Source organism: Manis pentadactyla, chromosome 8 (assembly GCF_030020395.1).
Source record: "Manis pentadactyla isolate mManPen7 chromosome 8, mManPen7.hap1, whole genome shotgun sequence".
Classification (NCBI taxonomy): domain Eukaryota; kingdom Metazoa; phylum Chordata; class Mammalia; order Pholidota; family Manidae; genus Manis; species Manis pentadactyla.
In genome coordinates this window covers 58,399,355-58,418,629 of record NC_080026.1, presented here as the reverse complement: position 1 = coordinate 58,418,629, position 19,275 = coordinate 58,399,355, and the positions used below count along the sequence as shown (strand labels likewise).

The 19,275-nt window shown below is 50.2% G+C and overlaps 1 protein-coding gene across 5 annotated transcripts in view; it reads left to right on the top strand.

Annotated features, from left to right (window-relative positions):
• ARHGAP22 (Rho GTPase activating protein 22) overlaps nucleotides 1-19,275 on the top strand; it is a 196,841-nt gene that overhangs the window by 96,512 nt on the left and 81,054 nt on the right. The window contains exon 1 of one of the 5 annotated variants that reach the window (XM_036916597.2): nucleotides 4,374-5,557. The exons of the other annotated variants lie outside the window; for them this stretch is intronic. Within the exon in view, the coding sequence (XP_036772492.2) occupies nucleotides 5,506-5,557 (52 nt within the window). The 5' untranslated portion in view covers nucleotides 4,374-5,505. Of the gene's footprint in view, nucleotides 1-4,373; nucleotides 5,558-19,275 lie in introns of those variants that run through there. 5 annotated transcript variants of the gene reach the window in all.

Here is a 19,275-nt window from a genome sequence, read left to right as displayed (position 1 = left end):
TGAGAGGTGAAGTGTAAGGCCTCCTTTCTGTAGGTCTGTCGATTTCATGGCAAAAACTGAAGATGATTGGTGTAGGCCCAAACTGTCACTAACACCTTTCACACCCGGTGTACCACTGGCCCTCAAGAAATGCTTAATTTGGAGAGGACAGCCTCTCAAGACTCAGATTTTCATGGAAAGTGAGGAGGTTGCAGTAAAATGCTAAAGTCCCTTCCAATTCCAGAATGTCTGTGAATCTATAGTGTGGTATGTATGACGTGTATACATTAGCTTATGGCCAAATTCCTAACAGAGACCATAACTATGATGGGGGGAAAGGGGGAGAGACAGGGAAGCAGGCTCAGATGGAGACCCTCACCTCCAGGGTGCAGGAGGCAGGGGCTGGTTATTAAGAAAGTGACCAATGCTGGTCCTGACACTGAGAGCTCACATAACCTGAGCAGGTGTTCATATTCTCACCTGTAAAATGGGTGTGCTGACAGCACCATCACAGGGCTGCTGTGGAAATGAAATGAGATAATGCCTGGGAGACACGAGTGCCGAGATAAGGTCGGTTTGCAATAAATGGCCCACCAAGTGGATACTTTATGTTCAGGAAGCTCCCTCTACCAGGTGCCAAGGCTGCTAGGAGGCAGGCATTACTCTGCAAGCTAACAGCGCAGTGAGCCCCATGAGACAGTCCTGCCAGACACCAGCCAGCACAACACGGGGTTGTCTTTTGTACCACAAGCGTCACCTACAGCTAGGCCTTGGCCCCATGGGGCAGTGAATTCTTTACCAACTGTGGTCCCTTCTCCCTCCAAAGTATCTACCCTAAAGTCATTAAGAGCATAGGCTCCAAAGCAAGACTGGCTGGCTTCCCATCCAAGCTCAGCCACTGGTGGGCTGTGTGAACTCAAGCAAATTATTTCACCTCTCTGTGCCTCAATGTCCTCCTTAAAGTGAAAATAATGATGATGCCTAATGCAGAGCATGGCTCTGAATTCTAATGGAACGCCAAGTTCTTGGCCTGGGATGCCATCAGGGCCCAGTAGTGTTAGCCAATAGCAGCATGTATTACTCCCATGTTTCAGTTGCATTACTGCCTAAGAAAACTACCCCAAAGCTTAGTGAGTTAGATATTTTATTTTATTTTCTCACTGTTCTGCAATGTGGGTAGGGCTGCAGGGACAGCTTGTCTTTGCTCTGCATGTATCAGCTGGAGGGTCAACTTTCAGGACAGGCAGCCTGCCTGATGTGGCTGGAGGAAGCTGTTTGCTGACCCTGCCCTCAGCTCTCCATATGGTCTTCCCAGAGAAGAGCAGCCATCTCAGGACAGTCCCAGTGCTCACAAGGGGGGTGGCTTTCCCTGGAAGACAACAGCTGAAGTTGCCAAGCCTTCTTAGAACTTAGGCTCAGACCCAGGCCAGAGTCACTTCTGTCATCTTTTATTGGTTAAAGCAGGTCACAGGGCAGCCCAGACAGACCACACAGGGCCTGAGAACTAGTAGGTATGGGTTGCTGGGGACACCCTGCTGGCATTCAGCCCCACCTAGTATCCTTCTCTTTGACCTGCTGTCTTTGGGCCCTGCATCTCTCACCTGGCTTATGCCTTGTCCTTTTTAGCTTGCTCCCTGTCCTGGCCATCCCCTTCCGGTCCCTACTTCACTCCAGTGCAGGCTGATAGACAGGATCCCAGGCTACATCACATTCCCCTTCTCTAATTGCCCTCTGACTCTTTCCTACCCCAGAACCAAGCTCCTTAGCATGACGACACATTGCCCTTTGGAGGACCATCCTTATGCCCCCCTGAGGAGCTGGGCTCTTCCTCATTCCTCACTGCTTACCACAAAGACCTGGCCTCTGTAGAGCCTTTCCTGAGTGCCCTCCCCGCCTCCCCAGAGGTCAGGCCTGGGGCTGTCTTTCTCAGGTGTTCCGTTGTGGTCAATCTTCATTTGGTACATGGATGAATAAGTGAATGAATGACTATTCTAGTTCCCCAAAGCTACACTTCTGATTAAGCTGTCATGTTCCCAGGACTGAGCTCATGCTCTGAGGTGGTACCATGAGGGGACCTTGGGTATATCGGGAGGAGCAACCAGACTCCTGCAGAGAGTTCTAAAGGCCTAAGGGCCACGTCCTGACTCCTAAAAAATCCCTGACCAGGGGCTCAGGCTGCATAGGGGCAGGATGCCAGCAGCAGCAGCCTTCCTAGAAATAACCCCATACCCTCACTACCAAACTCTGGGTCTCCTACAGAATTGGGCTAAAGCAGAAGGAGGTGGAGCTCTGGGTGGATAGCCCCAGCCCCCACACATCCTTTGTCCTCCAAAGCTGGCTTCCAACCCTCCTCCCAGGGCCCACTGCATTCACTGGACACTCACCCCCTGGTTCTGGCTCTCCTTCCCGGTGGTATGCCCAATGGCAGCCTTCCAGCTCTGGGAGGCATCTCAGAGGCTCTCACCTCTTCTGGAGTGGGGTGGCTTGAGCTCAGCTGGAGCCTTGCAGCACTGAGTGACCCTTTCGTTTGGCCTAATTCAAGATGGTTTGGGATCACAATCAATTCAAAGGGCAGAGGTATGTTCAAGGAGTTTGGTCTTTCAGGCAAATTCCATGCTCAGTATGTGCTTTACCACTTGCAACCATGATTCTTCTCCTAACTGGGAAAGTTTCATCTGTCCACCATCCATCCATCCATCCATCCATCCATCCATCCATCCATCCATCCATCCACCATCCATCCATTCATCCAAACACCTACCCATCTACCTATCCACCCACCCACCCATCCACCCATCCATCCATCTTGGTTCTGCCACTTACAACTTCACTGGGCTTGGAAAAGTCTCTTCACCTCCCTGAACTTCCATTTCCTTCTCTGTAAATTGAATCCATTGGCATCTGCCTCATAGGATTGTCCTGTGGTTAATTGAGGTAATAGCATTTGTGAATTGCCTGGCACATGGTGGGAAGCCATAGTGAGTGTTATTTTCCTTCCCTCTTGAGGAAGAGATACACAACTAGAAAACTATACAAAGATAATGTACAATCAGGAATTAAAGTGTGTAAAACCAAAGGCAATAATGCTAGAAGCTCTTGTTTTGCTTCTGTCTCCTAAGTTGCCCTGGAAGTTGATATTTAAAGCCACTTTGAAGAGTTGAGTATCCCAAAATATATTTGAACGGTTCAATGGGGATGCTGACCCTCTATAATAGGCTCATTTGAAATGATCTTGCTTTGCTACTTCCTCTTAGAAAGATAAACAAGCAGCCTACAATGGCTGCTGTGATGTTTTCTTTTAAATCTGGCTTTCCAAATGTAGGACTTGGCGGTTGGACAATCACCCGGGGGCTCACTCCCCACACATGCTCTCCCTGAATGCAGGGAGCTCTAGCTTGGAATTCCTGGGGCCTCATTAAGCCCGCTGTGACTAAGTGATCTTGCCTGGTGCTAAAACTGTTTAAAATGACTTGGCAGCAACCAGAAGTCAGGTCTCTCTGTTTTTTCTCAGTTACTCCCTCTTTGTAACCCCTGCCTACATGTCATGAAGTGAAAACATCTTTCTTTCCGGATCTAGTGCAGGACAACCCTCTCCTCTCCCTGGAGAAGCCTCACCCAGGTCTTTCTGGATAGTTAAAGGAAAGGGAGGCAGAAATCTGCCCCTTTGTTAATCTCTCCTTTGAATAAAACTTAACTCCTGGGAAAACCTCTTTCTTGCTCAAAGTCATTCTCTCCTCCCTTCCTTCCCCCACTCCACTTAACTCTTCTGCTCCAAGCCCCAGCAGCTCTGCCTCTGCCTCTGGCCTGGCCTTGCCCCTGCTCACCTCCTGGACCCTCTGTTTTCCCAAGCTGGGGTGGGGGTGGGGTGGGAGGAAATCCCAGTCAAGTCAAGACCATCAGAGATTGACCATAGCCCTGTTTCAGGGGCAGGAACAGATCTTGGGAACTGGAGGGGTAAGAAAGAATTGGTATTAAGAACCCTACTCTGTACCAGACACTTGAAATTATTTCTCTCATCTTCTTGTTTAGTTACATAATAAAATTTAAATATGCCTTCCTTTTAAGAAATTAGATCACTATAAAAAAACTAAAGTTTCTTGACAACAACTTTCAGTCTATTCTTGTCACTCACCCTTTCCCCAGAGGAATCCACTCGATTTCCTGTTTTCTTCCTGTGTATTTTTCTAGGGCCAAGCACCTAGAGCAGTGGCAGGCATAGAGTGAGCACTATAGTGATATTTCGTGGATGGATGTTTTACATAAGTGCTATGAATCCACAGATCTCGAACATTTAGCTCTAGCTCCCTCCTTTGATATAGCATTTCATTTTATGAAAATGCCAGTGTATTTCTTTGATATTCCTTTATTGACAACATTTTATTGGTTCCAGTTTGTTGCAATTCTAAACTAGGATGCAATGAATAGCCCTGTACAGGTTTTCCTGAGCATAGGGAAAAGTATTTCTGTGGATGCATATGGAGAAATAGAATTGGTTGGTCCCAGGTATTAGCATTTCAAGTTTTAGTAAGTAGCTCGAATGTTACCTTCCAAAGTGATTACACTGAAACACACCCTCACGGCAGAAGTACCAGTTTACCCAAATCTTCACCAACATTTGATGACAATAATTCACACTTACAAAGAACTTAACATACCAGTTGTAACTATATATACATATATATGTGTGTTCCCAGAAGTATCCAATGAAACAGTTCTATTAAACTGAGCACAACATGCTTAAATAACTTGACACCATCAAACCTTTAATTTGTGCTAAATGACATCTGAAACATTGTCATTTCCCTCACTTCTCTGGTTAAGAAACTGTCTCTGAAAGGAAGAGACTTACCCAAAGTCACAAAGTCCATAAGGAGCCCAGCCAGATGTCGGGGTAGCCTGGGTAAACACTGTTTTTCTGCTGCTGCTCAGTTGAAGCGTTCAGGTGAGCTGGGAAAAGGAGAGCAGGGTGGCCCTGGTACATGCTCGCCAAGTCACCCAAGCCGTGACTGCTTAGGGGACGCTGGCGGACGGGAGGCGCCGCTCTTGTATAGAGAGGGGGCCTCCCTGGCTGCTCTGCCTAGAAGTCAGGCCACTGTGGCCACCACCACTTATCTGTTGGTTCCCCGGGGATAGAGGAGGGAGCCGGAGACCGCGGAATCGCATATCGCCCCCTAGCGGGCCGTTGTGAGCACACAGCGCGGCGCCCGGGAGAGTAACGGGCCGCGGGGAGGGCGCCCGCGAGGGCAGGGAGCCGGCATGGGGCCGCCCCGGCGCGCAGAGATAAAAGCGGGTTGGCGGCCCGGCCGGCGCAATCTGCGCGTTCCCTTATTGATTAGCAGGGTCTGCACCGAGGCCGGGATGTCCGCGGCGCGGGGCCAGGAAGGAGCGTGAGGGCAAGGGAGCAGCCTGCCCGGCGGCCCCTCTCGCAGTCCCGCTCCTGGCCCGGCACTGTACGCGGGCGGGACATCGGCCGCGCGACCCAGTGGGTGCCAGCAGCCGGCGCCGCTGCGGGCGCGGACGGCTGCCATGGGGCTGTGCTGCTGCAAGGACTGGAGGGGACACCTGCCAGCGCCCAAAGGTAACTCGGACGCGCACGTGCGCCGCGGGCTCATCACCTTTGCGCTCCAGCGCGGGGCGCGCGCCGTCGGCTCCCTGCAGCTGGGGCTGGGGGCTGCCAACCCCACCTCGGTTTTCCAGGGCCGCCGGACACCTGCCTCAGCCGTGGAAAGGGCTCAGGTATGGCTGCAACTCCCCAGAGTCTCCGAACTTTGGAGTCTCCAGGGTCTCCTCTGTCTCCGCGGAGTCCGCAGCGGGCTGGGGCAGGGCCCCAGGCGGGAGCGGAGCGGAGGGAGGGCCCACTCCCTTCAGGACCCGGACCCGACAGTGGGCACCGGCTGCAGGTACGCCAAGTACAGGGCTGGGGCGGAGGAGTCCTTGGCGCTCCGCCCCGCCCGCAGTCCTCTGCAAAGAGAGCCGGGCCAGCACCTGGCACCGCCTCTGCGGCTTAACCGCTAGGGAGTAGGGCCATTCATTCTTTTGGCCCCCCTCTGTCAACAGACTTGGACACAGGGGTCCTGGCTGAGTTTTCCAAAAGTCGCGGCGGAACCCCCGAGGGTTGTTGCCTGTGGAATGCAGCAGGCTTGGAGAGGGCTCCACGCCGAGAAACATGAAGACTCGGCTGCCGCCTGAGGTCCGGCCTCCTTCCGGAAGTGGCCCTTCCAACTTAACCCTTGACTAACAGAAATGATTGATCCTTGTTGACTGTCCGAAATATAGTGGTGTGTCTCTTCCCATCACCTGACCCTAAGACTCACCTACACCCTCCCCTAATAAACATGCAGATTTCTGGGCCCCACTCTGACCTGCTGGATAGACTCTGGCGTATTGCCTGGGAAGCTGTATGTTTAAGAATTTCCCCAAATCACTGCTATGACCAGGTAAGTTGGGAAGACAGACTTGCCTGTGATCCATACAGTGCAGGCTTTACCAGAATGGATGCCAGGTCCCAGTTCCTTGACAAGTATATTCTGGACCCAGATAAAGAAAAAGTATGAATGTGTCAAGCAGCCTGAAGGACTCTTGTCCAGGTGATAAAAATGATACCATAAATGTATAGGTTTGTTTCCCAAAAGGTCTGAGATAGCTTATAACATGTAAAATGAATAAATGTAAAAAACTAAATGGGACTCCACATTTAAACAGGATGCATAGAGCAAAGAGAAGAGAGCCCAGTTACTCTGACCATAACTGCTAATTGTGGTTGAGCCTTTCTGCAGCCAAAACCAAATCGGAAATGTGAATTGCTGCATGGTTCTCATTGCCCCAGAGCAGCAGTTTTCTTGGCATTTGATTTACAAAAGAAAAAAGAATTTCACATGTGTGGGGCTTCATGTTTGGAGGGAGGGGGCTGGGAGTTGATGGAGTTTTGGCTGTTCAGTAGCCAGAGGGCAGGGTCTTGCTGCGAGCTGGTTGAGGGCAGGTGGGAGCCCAGAGCACAGCAGGAAGATTTCACTAGAGGCTGCAGGACTGCACCAGCTCTGGTCTTTGCTAACCATTCCTCAGTAAATATGGCAAGGGGTGGGGCCCGAGTCCCAGAGCAAGGGTGGATTTTCAAGGTGTTGGTTAGGGAGGACAGACACTCAACTAGCAGCCCCAGAAGGGAGCCATGGGCATGTCCTACTGGCTTTGTCTTCTGGGGCTATGGATACCCAAGCTACCATCCAGGTGAGGACCAATCCTGGTGTAGGAGTGTAGCTTGCCCCCACCCTCCTACCCAAGGCACAGCTAGCCACAGCAGCCTGGGTGCAGGGACCCAATCTGAAGACCCACAAGGTCTCACTGCCCATGTAAATTAGCCTATCTGGCAGAAGTCTGGAACAAGAGTGGGTGAGGAGCGCCATGATGCAAGACTGCGCCTGCCCATCTGTTTTGGGCAGCCAGCCACTGCCAGGCAGGAGGCTTGTCTGTAGTTCAAGGAAGGCAGACACTGGGTTTCTTAATGTAAAATCTCCAGATGTTTAAATATTGTTGTCTCATTTAACCAATTTGAACCAATGTGGCCAGTCTGGCTAGATGAGAGACAGTTTGGGCCACTGTTCAAAATGAGTTCTGCCATAAATGGGTATTTCCTTGGTCAAATAACCTTAAAAATCATGAGTTACCAAAATGTGGAAGGTTTTTCACTGCAAAACTTCTCAGAGGTTTTAATACAGTGGTTTAATTGTGCATCTCCAAGTCAGGTAGATTGTAGGTACAGTCCCCAAACCTTTGCTCAGGGAACCTGCTTTCCATAGAGCATCTCACAGTACTCCGTCTTTGATGCACTGAGAAATGTTGCTTTAGACATTAAACAGATTCAGTTGCTGTAGCAGTGCCATAGTACATCTGTTCCCAAGGAGTGTGTGTGTGTGTGCGCACATGTGCATGTTTAGCTGTTGTAAGCTACCTGTGTAAGGAGATTTCTGACTTTCCAGACTAGGAGTGTGTGTATTTTATTTAAGATAAGATCAAAAGAGAGTCTGTTAGCCACTGATATAACTTCAATTTTCCCAAGACAATAGCTGTTGTTATGGATTTCATTCCTGGGTTTTTTTGGATCTGAACTTTCATAACAGAATATTTGACCATGTTGTCCCTTTGTAAAAGTGTACTGGGTAAAGTGGAAGAGCTCAAATAATAAATCTCATGAACAGAACAGCAAAAATACATCACAGGCCAGAGTCACCATCGTGGATCTAGACATCAGACCTTTAAAATCCAAAGCCTTGAGCTCTTGCTAGGAGATGCCTGCTCTCCTGTAGAACTGCAGGGGGATGTTGTGGACTGGAGGAGGGACTGCTACAGGCACTTTTCGCGGTGTTACTTGTGGTGTTAATCACATTCGCTATCCTAGCAGGACAGATCACTGCAAATGGAGCAGTCCTGGGTCCCAGCTGCTCCTGAAGAAGCTGAGAGGTCAGTGAGCAGGCTCTGATGTGTGGACAATTAACATCCTCCTCCAAGCAGAGGGCAGGCAAACTTGATCTGAACTCAGAGGACACTCTGATCTCATTGTTTCTAGGCGATGTTTCCAGATGTTTCTGCTGTGTAGAGCTCTATGGTTGGTCTGTTCAGTGGCAAATTTCATTTTTTCAACTTTGTGTTATGGTCCAAGGCCAAGACTTGGAGGGAGAAGTGGCACAGGAGTACAGCAGTGAGGCAGCTTTTGTTCAAAGAACAAGGGCAGATTGGTGGGCTCCTGAGTCCTCTGAGGTGCCTGGCCCCCTGCTGCTGCTTCATCCTCAAATTCACCCCTCTCCCTTCCTATTGGTCTCAGCAATGGAAGCTTCCTCTTGTCTTCCTAGATCAAGCCCCCATCATGTCCCCTCTCCCCCAAACACCCTCATCCTGCCTTCTGATTCCTTGTCAGCACATAGACCTGCCCAAGTGGCTCATGAGAACACTTTTTTAAAAACCTACCTGTTGTCCCGGTGTGCTCCACAAGCTCTGCCCTTTCCTCCTGCCCTCCATGACCTGCCCCAGGAACAGTCTGCCGTCCCTGCCTCCCCCAGTTCTCCTCGTGCATTTGTCCCCAGCACCGTGCTGGACCTGGTGAACAGTCCCAGTGCTCTGAGCACCTGACAGCCTGCCCCGTGCCCCTCACTCTGCCCACTTCCTAGACTGCAGAGGCTGCTGCTGCTCAGCCCTTTTTCCTCGCCTTGACTGGCTCTTCTCTCTTCCGCCCCCTGTAATACACCCAGTGCTGTGAATTGTCTTTGTTTTACCCTCTGGTCTCTGTCTCCCCAGGTGTCTCACCCAGCGGCCTGATAATTGTGATTGCCTTTAAAAACCTGCCCCCAATTCTTCTGCCCCCACCTCTGGAATGCCCATCTTCAGCCTGAAAATCTGAAACTCCAGATGGAGTTCCGTGTTCCCACCTGCCCCTTCTCCCAGCTTCCTGGCTCTCAACCCTTGCCCACTACTTCATTTCCCATGACCACACGCCAACAGCTCCCTCTGATCACATCTAGGGCGGTGTCCCCATCCCTGCGCCCAGGACCACTGTAATGCCTCCATAGCCTCATCATCTTGACTGCACTGGCTTCCCCACCAAGTTTCCTGCCTCTTCTAGTCCATGGCTCAAGCCATTCCATCCATGGCTTCTGTCACATTGTGTCCCTCTCAAACCCTGCCTGGGCCCCAGAGTGCCTAGAGAAGAAAGCCCAGCTTCATAGTCTTGCTAACATTGCCCCCTATCCCAAACCCCCTTCCAACACCCCTGCCCTCCCCCATGGCCTACCTCTCTGGTCCCCACGCACACCATACCCTCTTGCATTGCCTTCAGTCCCGCCTGAGAGGATCAAACCCTGGGGAAGAAGGCCCGCACCTGGAGCCATCCCTGAGAGAAATTCATGAACAGATTGCTTAACCAGCACTTAGCTATCTCCAATACTGCTGGCCCTGGAGAGGAGCAAGTCCTGGGGGGCCTGAAGTGTCTGGCCTTGGGCTTCAGGGCACCATGCCTCTCTGAGGCTCAAGAGGCCTGAATTCCGCAAGGGAGATGGGAAAAAGCCTAGTGATACGTTTTCTAGCAATACGTTTTCCCATCTCGTTAGTTCTCGGGTCCTTGCATCTGTAAGGGGATTCTGCTTCAGGAGTCTTGGGTCCAAAATGGGGGCACCCAAATAAGGTGACTCCCTAAAATAGTTCTCTTCATCCTATCTGCCCCAGCCTGGCCGTGTAGCTAATGCACATCCTGCCTGAATTACATCTTCTGCTACATTGTTTCTCCAGGCACCCATCACCAGACTCCGTTTGAAACAGCTTTGTTGAGATATACTCCACATAACATAGAATTCATCCATTTAAACTGCAGCATTTAATAGTTTTTAGTGTACTCACAGAGTTACATAGCCATCACCATAATCTAATTTTGGAACATTTTCATTACTCGAAAAAAAACCCTCATATCCATTAGCACACTTCCCATTCCTAAGACCACCCTCCTCCCTTGTCTGGCAACCCCAGGTGCTAAACTACTTCCATGCAATATATGGCCTTTTGTGACTGGCTTCTCTAACTTAGCATATTGTTTTCAAGGTTCATCCATGTTGCAGCAGTATCTCTACTTCATTCCTTTTTATGGCTGAATATAGTCCATAATAAAATGTACCCTATATCATTTATCTGTTCTTCAGTTGATGAGCATTTAGATTGTATTTTGCTAGTATTTTGTTGATTTTTGTGTCTGTGACCTGTAGTTTTCTTGTAGTGTCTTTGTTTGTATTATCAGAGGAGTACTGGCTGCAAAGGAGTTGGGAAGCATTCCTTCCTCTTCTAATTTTTGGAAGGATTTGTGAAAAATTGTATTAATACTCAGAATGTTTGGTAGAATTCACCAGTGAAACGGTCTGATATAAATTCTTCTTTGAATGATTGGTAGAATTCAGTGAAACATTTTGGGGTATTTATTAATTGAGCCTCATTAAAGGTTTATTTAGATTTTCTGTTTCTTCTTGATGGGTTTTGGTAGTTTCTATCTTTCTAGGAATTTGTTTCATTTGTCATCTAATTTGTTGGTGTAACATTATTGATATTATTCCCTTGTAATCTTTATTTCTGTAGAGTTGGCAGTGCTGTCCCCTCTTTCATTACTGATTTTAGTAACTTATGTCTTCTCCTTTTTTTCTTGGTTAGTCTAGCTGAAGTTTGTTCAAATGTGGTTGTCTTTTCAAAGAACCAACTTTTGTTTTTACTGATTTTCTCTGTTATTTTCCCAGTCTTTTTAATTTTTTTTCCAATCTAATCTTAATTATTTCCTTCCATCTGTTTGATTTGGGTTTGGTTTGTTTGTTTGTTTTATAATTTCATCCCCAGGGTCTCAAAGTCAGCCAGAGTGAGAGACTGAGGACTTTTCAGGTCTCTCCTACTCATGGGCATAGCTCTGCACATGTGTCTAGGCTTATAGATCTCCAGATATATGTCAAAACTTTTCAAAGCCCCCAGTGGATTTCTCTTTTCTCAGATTTTCCTTTTAGCCAGCTCTGTTTGCTCCAATTAGTATCACAGCTTTAGGCAGCTATAATGTTAAAGAATTACCATTGACTGTTTTTGGCAAATGCCCTGCAGATAGGGCTTTTCCTAGAGTGGGCCAAGTCAGAATGACAATGCTCTGAAAAGTGGGGCTTTAACAGAGAGCTGCAAGATGGGTCAAATTGCAGCAGTGCTCCGGAGATGGTACTTTCTGAGATGCCAATTCACACCAAGGTATATTGGCAGGTACTTAGGTCTTCTCTGGTCAAGGCTTTGTCCTTCTTACCTAAACTTTACCTAGATGCTGAGTGGTGACTTGGAAGTGAGTTAAGGTGCCTGAGGCTTGGTTTCAAGGAGGCAGTATGAAATGCTGGAAACTAGTGAAGCTTGGAGTAGGGCAGACCAGGTTCTGAATTCTGGCTCTACCACCTACTTACTTACCTGTTCAGCCTCGGGACAAGTTACTTCGCTGAGTCAAAGAGGAATACCTTTGTAAATCAGGATATCAACAACTCACCAAGTGTGCTAAGGGAAGAATTAAACTATACTCCATATATAAGGTTGCTAGCATACAGACAAATGCCTCATCATGGAAATGATTATTATTTTGCTGAGGCTTGGGGTAAGATTCTAAAAAATGATGAAATCAGTGTTGTTTTGTTGAAATGAAAGCACTTATAACACAGCTAACACTCACTATGAGCCAAGCCTTGGCCTAAGCACTTTAATGTAGAAATTCATTTAGACTGCACAATAACCCTCAAGTGGATTCTACTGTCTCATTTTAGAGATTAGGAAACTGAGTCATAATTTCCTGCCAAAAGCCACTCAGAACCAGGAGTCTGATCCAAGCTTTCTGGCACAAGAGTCTGCACTCCTAACCTGCACTCCGTGTTTATTTAATTTTAATACCATGCAGTGTAAAGCCAGATGTTCACTTTGACAGCTGGCAAGGGAGAATGCATGTGAAAGTAAAACAGAAAGCAGCATATGCCCTTTACTCATGAAACTTGCAACAGTAGGACTGTCACATCCAGTTTGGAAAGAGTCAAAGGTCAGTCACAAACCGGCAGCTTCTCCTTTGTGGCTTCACCCAGGCCAGGTTCCTTTCTGAGGATCAGTCACACACTGAATGTGGACCACCCGCTCCTGCCCTGTTCCTCTTGGGGCAAGTGGTGTGGCCTGTCCAGCAGCACCAGCAGTGGGAGGGGATATTTAATAACTTGGTGCTCACAGTGACAAACCAGGGCACACAGGAGCCGGTGGTGGCCCCATGGGTTCAGTGCAGTCTTTTTCACATGCAAACATGTCCATCAAACCAGTGATGTCATAGTGGCCGCCACTGCCATGTGACTTGACTGTCTGCAGGGCAGAGTACAAGGCGTGGAGCAGGAGCTGGTGTGGGGCCCTCTGCCCCTGCTCCCCAGCCTCCTTCTCAGACTTCACTGAGGAGTGCCCTAACTGGGCAGGAGTCTGCGGCTATGGATAATATTCAGACAGTGCTCACCAGAATGGCCAGGAGGTTTGTAAAACACTGAAATACTTCTGTACCAGTTAGTAAATCATCAGGGTCTCTTGCCTTCTGGGGGCTTCCTGGCCTCCCCACTATCCAGTGCCTGAGGCTTCCTGCCTGGCCTAGCAGGGCCACCTAGGACTGGATATGGGCTTGTGACCCACTTTGTTCTGGTTGGTCCTGGCTCTTGCTGAACCATTGTTGAGGATTCTGAACACCACCTAGTCATCATCAACAACTTCTGGAGGTAGAGAGCCCCTGAGCTTGGAGCCAGGAGAGATCTTTGAAATTTTGTGGTTTCACTTCCTCAGTTTATGGATGAGGAGAGTGAGAGAGAGACCTGTGTCACTGTCCAAGGGCACAGGGCTCATTTTGAAAGACCGTGAGCCTCTTACAGGTTGGGTGGTTACAGTGTGGGGGGACAACATAAACAGTTTGGGAGTCAGGCTGCCCTGGTTTCCAGTCCTGACCCTCCCACTCTGACCTGCTGTGCCCCTGTGCGTGCTCCTGGGCTCTGCATCTCTATCTCACAGGGCTGGGAGAGCACCACCTCAACAGGGCTGTTATGATGCAGTGAGGGCATGAGGAAAGGACATGTGTGGATGAGTGCCTACCAGCAAACACTGTCTTCCAGCTGGGGCTGCAGAGACACCTGCACTTTCTAACTTAGCAAGGTCCCAGCAGCCATGCCCATGGCCACCTGCCTGCTAACAGGCCACTACAACCTCACCCCAATCCAATTTGGGTACAAGCAAGCTCCTTTCCAGTGAAGGCTTCACAGTGGAGGGTAAAGGAGAGCATCTACCATTCAATGCTAATGATTGAATCCTCAGTACTGAGAAGTGTGAGCTGAGAGGTCCTCAGAGATCACCTAGCCCTGCCGTCTCATTTTTCAGATGAGTTTTTTAAGAAGCTCAAAAGAGAGGAAGTGACTTGCCTACGGTCACACAGCATGCCAGTGGCCCAGCTGGGACTTCTTCACAGTCAATTGAGTCTGGGGGCTTGTGCTCTTGGCTGTGAACAAGGCTACCTAACTTTGTTCTAGTTTCATTCACATGAATCGAGGGCGAGTTCTGTGCACAGAACTGTGCTGAGCCACTTACAGAGAGATTGTCCCATTTCTTATTGCAAAACATTGAATGAAGGGAAGGGGCAGGCCATACAAGCCCAGGAGCATGGCCGGGTCACTGCAGGTCAAACTGGAGGGTCAGAATTGGAAACCAGCAAGGCTGAGGGTTGGGAGGGCACAACCTTTTCATGCCACCTCTGGCAGAGGTTGGACATAGTTAGCCCCTTGACTATGGCCCTGCTGAGAATGTGCTTGGGGGTCAGGGCAGCCCTATCACAAATGGTCTTTCCTCTATTGTCTCAACATTTCCCAAGTACCAGCAGGGACAAAATGGGCTTAGACTTAAGCCTCTTGACTTTGCCACGGTCCCGGCCCTCTCTGATGCCTGCCTTGCTCATTTGCATTGCTTCCACAGCCCTGGTGTCTTTGTAGATTCACAGGGTCAAGAGGGGTTCCCTTTATGCCTGCCAGGTTTCTCAGCCACAGTTCAGAAACGTTTTATGCATGAAATGCATTAAATAAGTGGTCTTTGATTTGGGAAGGAAGAGAGGCTAACATTTACTGAAGGCTTACTGTGCCAAGCACAGCCTCTGATTTCTCAACCTCTTCCATGAGGGGTGTATGAGACTGTCAGTTTTAGAGATGATGATATCGAGACTCTGAGAGGTAAATAACTTGTCCCCAGCCAGCCAGATGTCACTGCTCAGAATAAGTCTGAACCCAACTCTGAAAGACCCCAGTATCCCTGCTCTTTTTCTCTTGCCTCAGCTGTCTTTCAAGTCTCTATACTCTTCTGGAAAGAATCCAGTTGAAGTCCTAGACTGCTAGGACTATGGGTCTTTGAGGTTTCTCTAGCCACCTAATAAAGTGATTTCTAATGAAATCCTAAGGACATCCTTCCTTCCTGTGCCTCCCTCTTCTCTGACCCAGAGGACATCACCAGAGCCTGGAAATCCGGGAGTATCAGGCACTGAAAGAATGTCGTGGCCCACTCCCTTTATTCAGTGAGGCTGGAGAGTCATTGCTTCCCAATAAACTCCTGGGAAGACACTGACCAGGACTGGGCAGCAGGGAGGGCCCGGGTGAGTCTGGGGGAAATGAGGCCACGGAGCCCCGGAAAAGGCCCAGGTCACCGAACATCCGCCCTGCCTCCCCTGTGAGGCCCCATTGTCCTGGCTCAGGCTCCCAGGCTGGCCCACCATCGCCACTGCAGCATTCATGAGCTGGCTCTGAGGCCCATTCTGAGTTAGTGCTATTTGTAGAATCTTCTTAAAATACCACAAGAGTGCCATTCACAGAGCGTCTGCACGGCGATCGATGGCGGAGGTTGGAACAAAGCTCTGCTGTGCTCAGCATCCCCTTCTGGCCGCTGCCGGAGGGCACTCCTCCACCCCACCAACGGGTGCTGGGGCCCTTCTTGGCCAGGGTGCTTCCAAGCAGGACCTCATGGGGCCCAGCACAGACTCTGGTCCCCCGCGCCCGCCTGGAGTGTGCCCTGGGCCACACTGGCTGGAGGAGGGAGGGCAGGGACAGCTTTCAGCTCCTGTAAAGGAGACTGTGCCCTTCACAGAGGGAGGCCCCCAGGAGGGCCAGGTCTGGTCAGCCCCATCTCAGGCCACACACGGGTTGGCTCAGTTGCAGCTGGGTGGACAGATCAGAGCAAAGACTCAGGCAGAGGTCACCAGAGAGGGACCAGGAGGATAAAGCCTTTTGCAGCCAGAACCAAAGGCATTCTCTGGCGTCCTCCGCTGACCGTGGGCAGGTGCACGGCAGCGTCCTCACCAGCTGCACCTGTCCTCCCTCAGCAGTACCCCAGTGCTCTCAGGACCACTGCTCTTGGGGTGTTAGCAGTGTCACCATCAGCAGTGCCTTATGTGGCACCTGAGAGGAGAAGAGGAACTGAGTGTTCTCTCTGCTGGTGGCTTCCGGGGCCTTTTCCATGCTAATGGCCTGTGACTCCCAAACGTTCAGCCCCCAGTTCCTTCCTCTGGGCAGTCCTGGGCTGGGCAGTGGTGGACTGTCCTGCGTCCCCTTCAGGATGTGGGTGTGGCTGGAGCCTCAGGTGCTGACTCATCTCTTCAAAGGGTTTGCTGACTTCCCAATGTTTGTCTTCCCCCACTGGTACCTAAACATATGTTATGTAGAAAATCGGACATTCCTGCACAGGAGGCAGCTGAGTTGTCTCATCCCTAGCCTGAGGCCAAAAGCCTGTGGTGGGCCTTGTGTGTGTCTGGGAGTGGCTGGAGGGACCCTCCTCAGTACCCCAAAAGGCATGGCAGCCAGGACCCAGCAGCTCCCTTGCTGAGCAGCACAGGACTGACACACAGGACCCCATGGTGGGTTTTAAAATGTCCTCAGCAGGTGTCCGGCAAGTCCCAGCTAACAGCTGGTCCTGAAGGACACTGGGCCACTCCTTGACCAGTGTTGGGGTCAGTACACACACCACACCCCCACAGCACAGCCTGTGATTCCTGCAGATGGTTCTGTCTGGCAGTGTAAATCCAGGTGAGGGCCAGGTGAGAGACAGACATCCCAAGGATGGTTTGGGGATTCTCAAAGCATCACTGTGCAAAGGACAACACCTGCTTCAGTGTGGACACTGGCCATTCCAACATTTGAACCCTGGCCATTGAACTGGACTCTGACCATCTTGGTGGAAGGCAGATGGCCCTGGGAAGCAGGCCCTCTCAGGGACAGGCAGGACCATGTCTCTCACTGTGCTGGACTTCAGGCAAGCACCTTGGTATTTCCATGCCATTCTTCCCCCATCAGTAAAAGGGAACCATAAGGCCTAGGCTGGAGATTGCTATGGGAAGCAGGAGGCCCTGAGAGGCTGGAGGACTTGAGGTTTAGTCCCCAGCCCTGCCAGCCTCATGGAGAGGGACATCAGATAGATGAGGCAGAAAATCTCAGCTCTGGCATTCTGGTTGGGATACTGCGGGCAGTTTTCTTCTGCAGAAAGTGGAAAAATACGAACTTCCTCAAGATTGTCGTGAGGCTTAAATGTGAGAACATACAGGCCACCATGTTATATAACTCCAGAAGAGGTTAAGCAATTCATATAAACTACAGTGTGAATTGATACCTCCAGAGGGCACCATTCATTTAGACTACAGTGAGAATGGCTGCCTGGGGCTGGGGATTGGGGTTCCAGGCACTTATCCTGGAATGTCAGCATCTGGGGATGTCATTCATTAAAACTACAATATGAATGGCTGCCTCCACAGGGTTCCATGTGCTTGGACTACCATGTGAATGGCTGCTGCCTTAAGTTGTGTTATGGATAGGTGCTGGTTAACAGTGAATACATTAAACTGCCATCCTGGCACTAGCCAGACTTCTTACTTTGGTTGTTTATACCTGGCCTCCAGGAAGGAGGCAGTTTATAAAAATAATATGTTGTTTTTTAAGAATTTGGGTGAAAAATTGTGGGGAGAACAATTAGCTAAAGCCCTTAGGTGTCACATACCTGCTGGAGGTGGGCCACATTTAGCTGGACCTCTGGATCCCTTGCCCAGAGAAAAGGGCATTAGTGAGAGATCCATGGTGTTCTCATGAAATTGAGAGAATTTCTTACATGTTCAGCATAGAGTTTGTGGCCCACATGACCAGCAAGAGGAGGCAGAAAGGAACTGAGAAGTTGAGGGAACTGTGCAGTATCGGGCCAGTGGAACATGGGTGGGGAGTCTCACAGGCTCCAGGCACAGCTCTGCCATTTGCTGGGTCCTTTTTCTGAGCCTCAGTCTCTTCACTCAGCCCTTCTCTCCAGTCAGTGTAATTCATTATAGGCCTTTGCCTCTGTAAGCAGCCCTCTGGACCAGCCCTCTCTCCACCCTGGTCTCCAACTCACTCTGGCAGTCGGAGAATTGATGGTACAGTGGTTAGTGTAGGAGCCTCATGGCTCACCTCTGGGGGAGGTGGAAATGGCTTAACCTAGGAACTGCCCTCCCCAACTCCTCCAGGCTGTGTGGGGTTCCTTGAGCAGCCAGCCTGGTCCCCCCGACCCTGCACCTGGGAGAGTTCCGGTGAGGCAGAGGTTTTGTGATGCAGAAGTGGGGAGGGTGTTTATGACCATCTCCATAATAAAGAGTGGAGGGGTGGGAGGAGTTCCCAGCCTCCAGTCTACACCCTCCCAGACTCTGGAGTAAAGGGCCGATGTCTTTGTTGCTGCTAATTTGTCTTGAGTTGATTCCTGGTCTCTGGCCAGCCGGCTTGCCCGTGGGCCCCTGAGAACCAGGGCTTCATTCTTGTGTTCCCAGTGCCTAGAACGGTGCCTGGCAGGACTCAGGCAGTGCAGTGATAGGATCTGAGAATGTTCCTCAGGGCAGTGATTCTCCCACACCTGCCCTGCGGGGCTGCATCCAGCGACTGGGGACTAACAGGAACCTCCTCGTGGTTAAAGGAGAAATGCAAAAGTAGCCATTAGGAATCTAGTTGGGTCCTTGGGTGATGATCAGCTCCCGCTGTACCCCAGGCCCCCTTACCCTGTGATGCCAGGCTGGGCATGGGAAACTCAGCTAGGAGGAGGGAGCCAGGACTGCCATCCCTGGATTGGTGCTTTTCAAGTAGCTGGGCTGAGCCTGCAGTGAAGGTCAACTGGGATGGGTGTGAGAAGGGAATGCCACCAGCATTTAAAAAAAACTGATGCTGACAATTAAAAAGTGATTTATTTTTATTATTTTATTATTATTCAGTGTAAATGTTTTTATTTGTTATTATTTAGTTTAATGTGCAGTTTCTGGAGACAGTGAGCAGGGAGTGGCGGGATATGGGACACCCGCCTGCACCAGCTTTTTGGGCCCACGGCCCGCTGTGGCTTTCGTTATGTCCCAGGGGCTCAGAGGCCAGGGCTGATCCTTGTCCTTGTGCTGCCTCCGGATCACCACCAAAACCAAGACATCCTCACACAGGCACTTGTCATTCCCTGCCCCCCTCCCTTCCTGGACTGTGTCCCCATTTCAACCCCCTGGACAACTGCCAGAACCCCTGCCTACCTCCAGACCCATTCACACCCACCTAGCTGCACTGTGCTGCACATAGGACCTCAGGACTTTTCCACCTCTGGGCCTTTGCTGTTGCTACCCACCTCCCAACCCTCTGTGCCAGGACCAGATCTGGGCAAGAGAGCTAGCCCCTCTCATTACTTAGCTCTCTGCTCAAGGATCCCCTCAGCCAGGGCTTTCCTGACCCCCTGTGGAAGTAG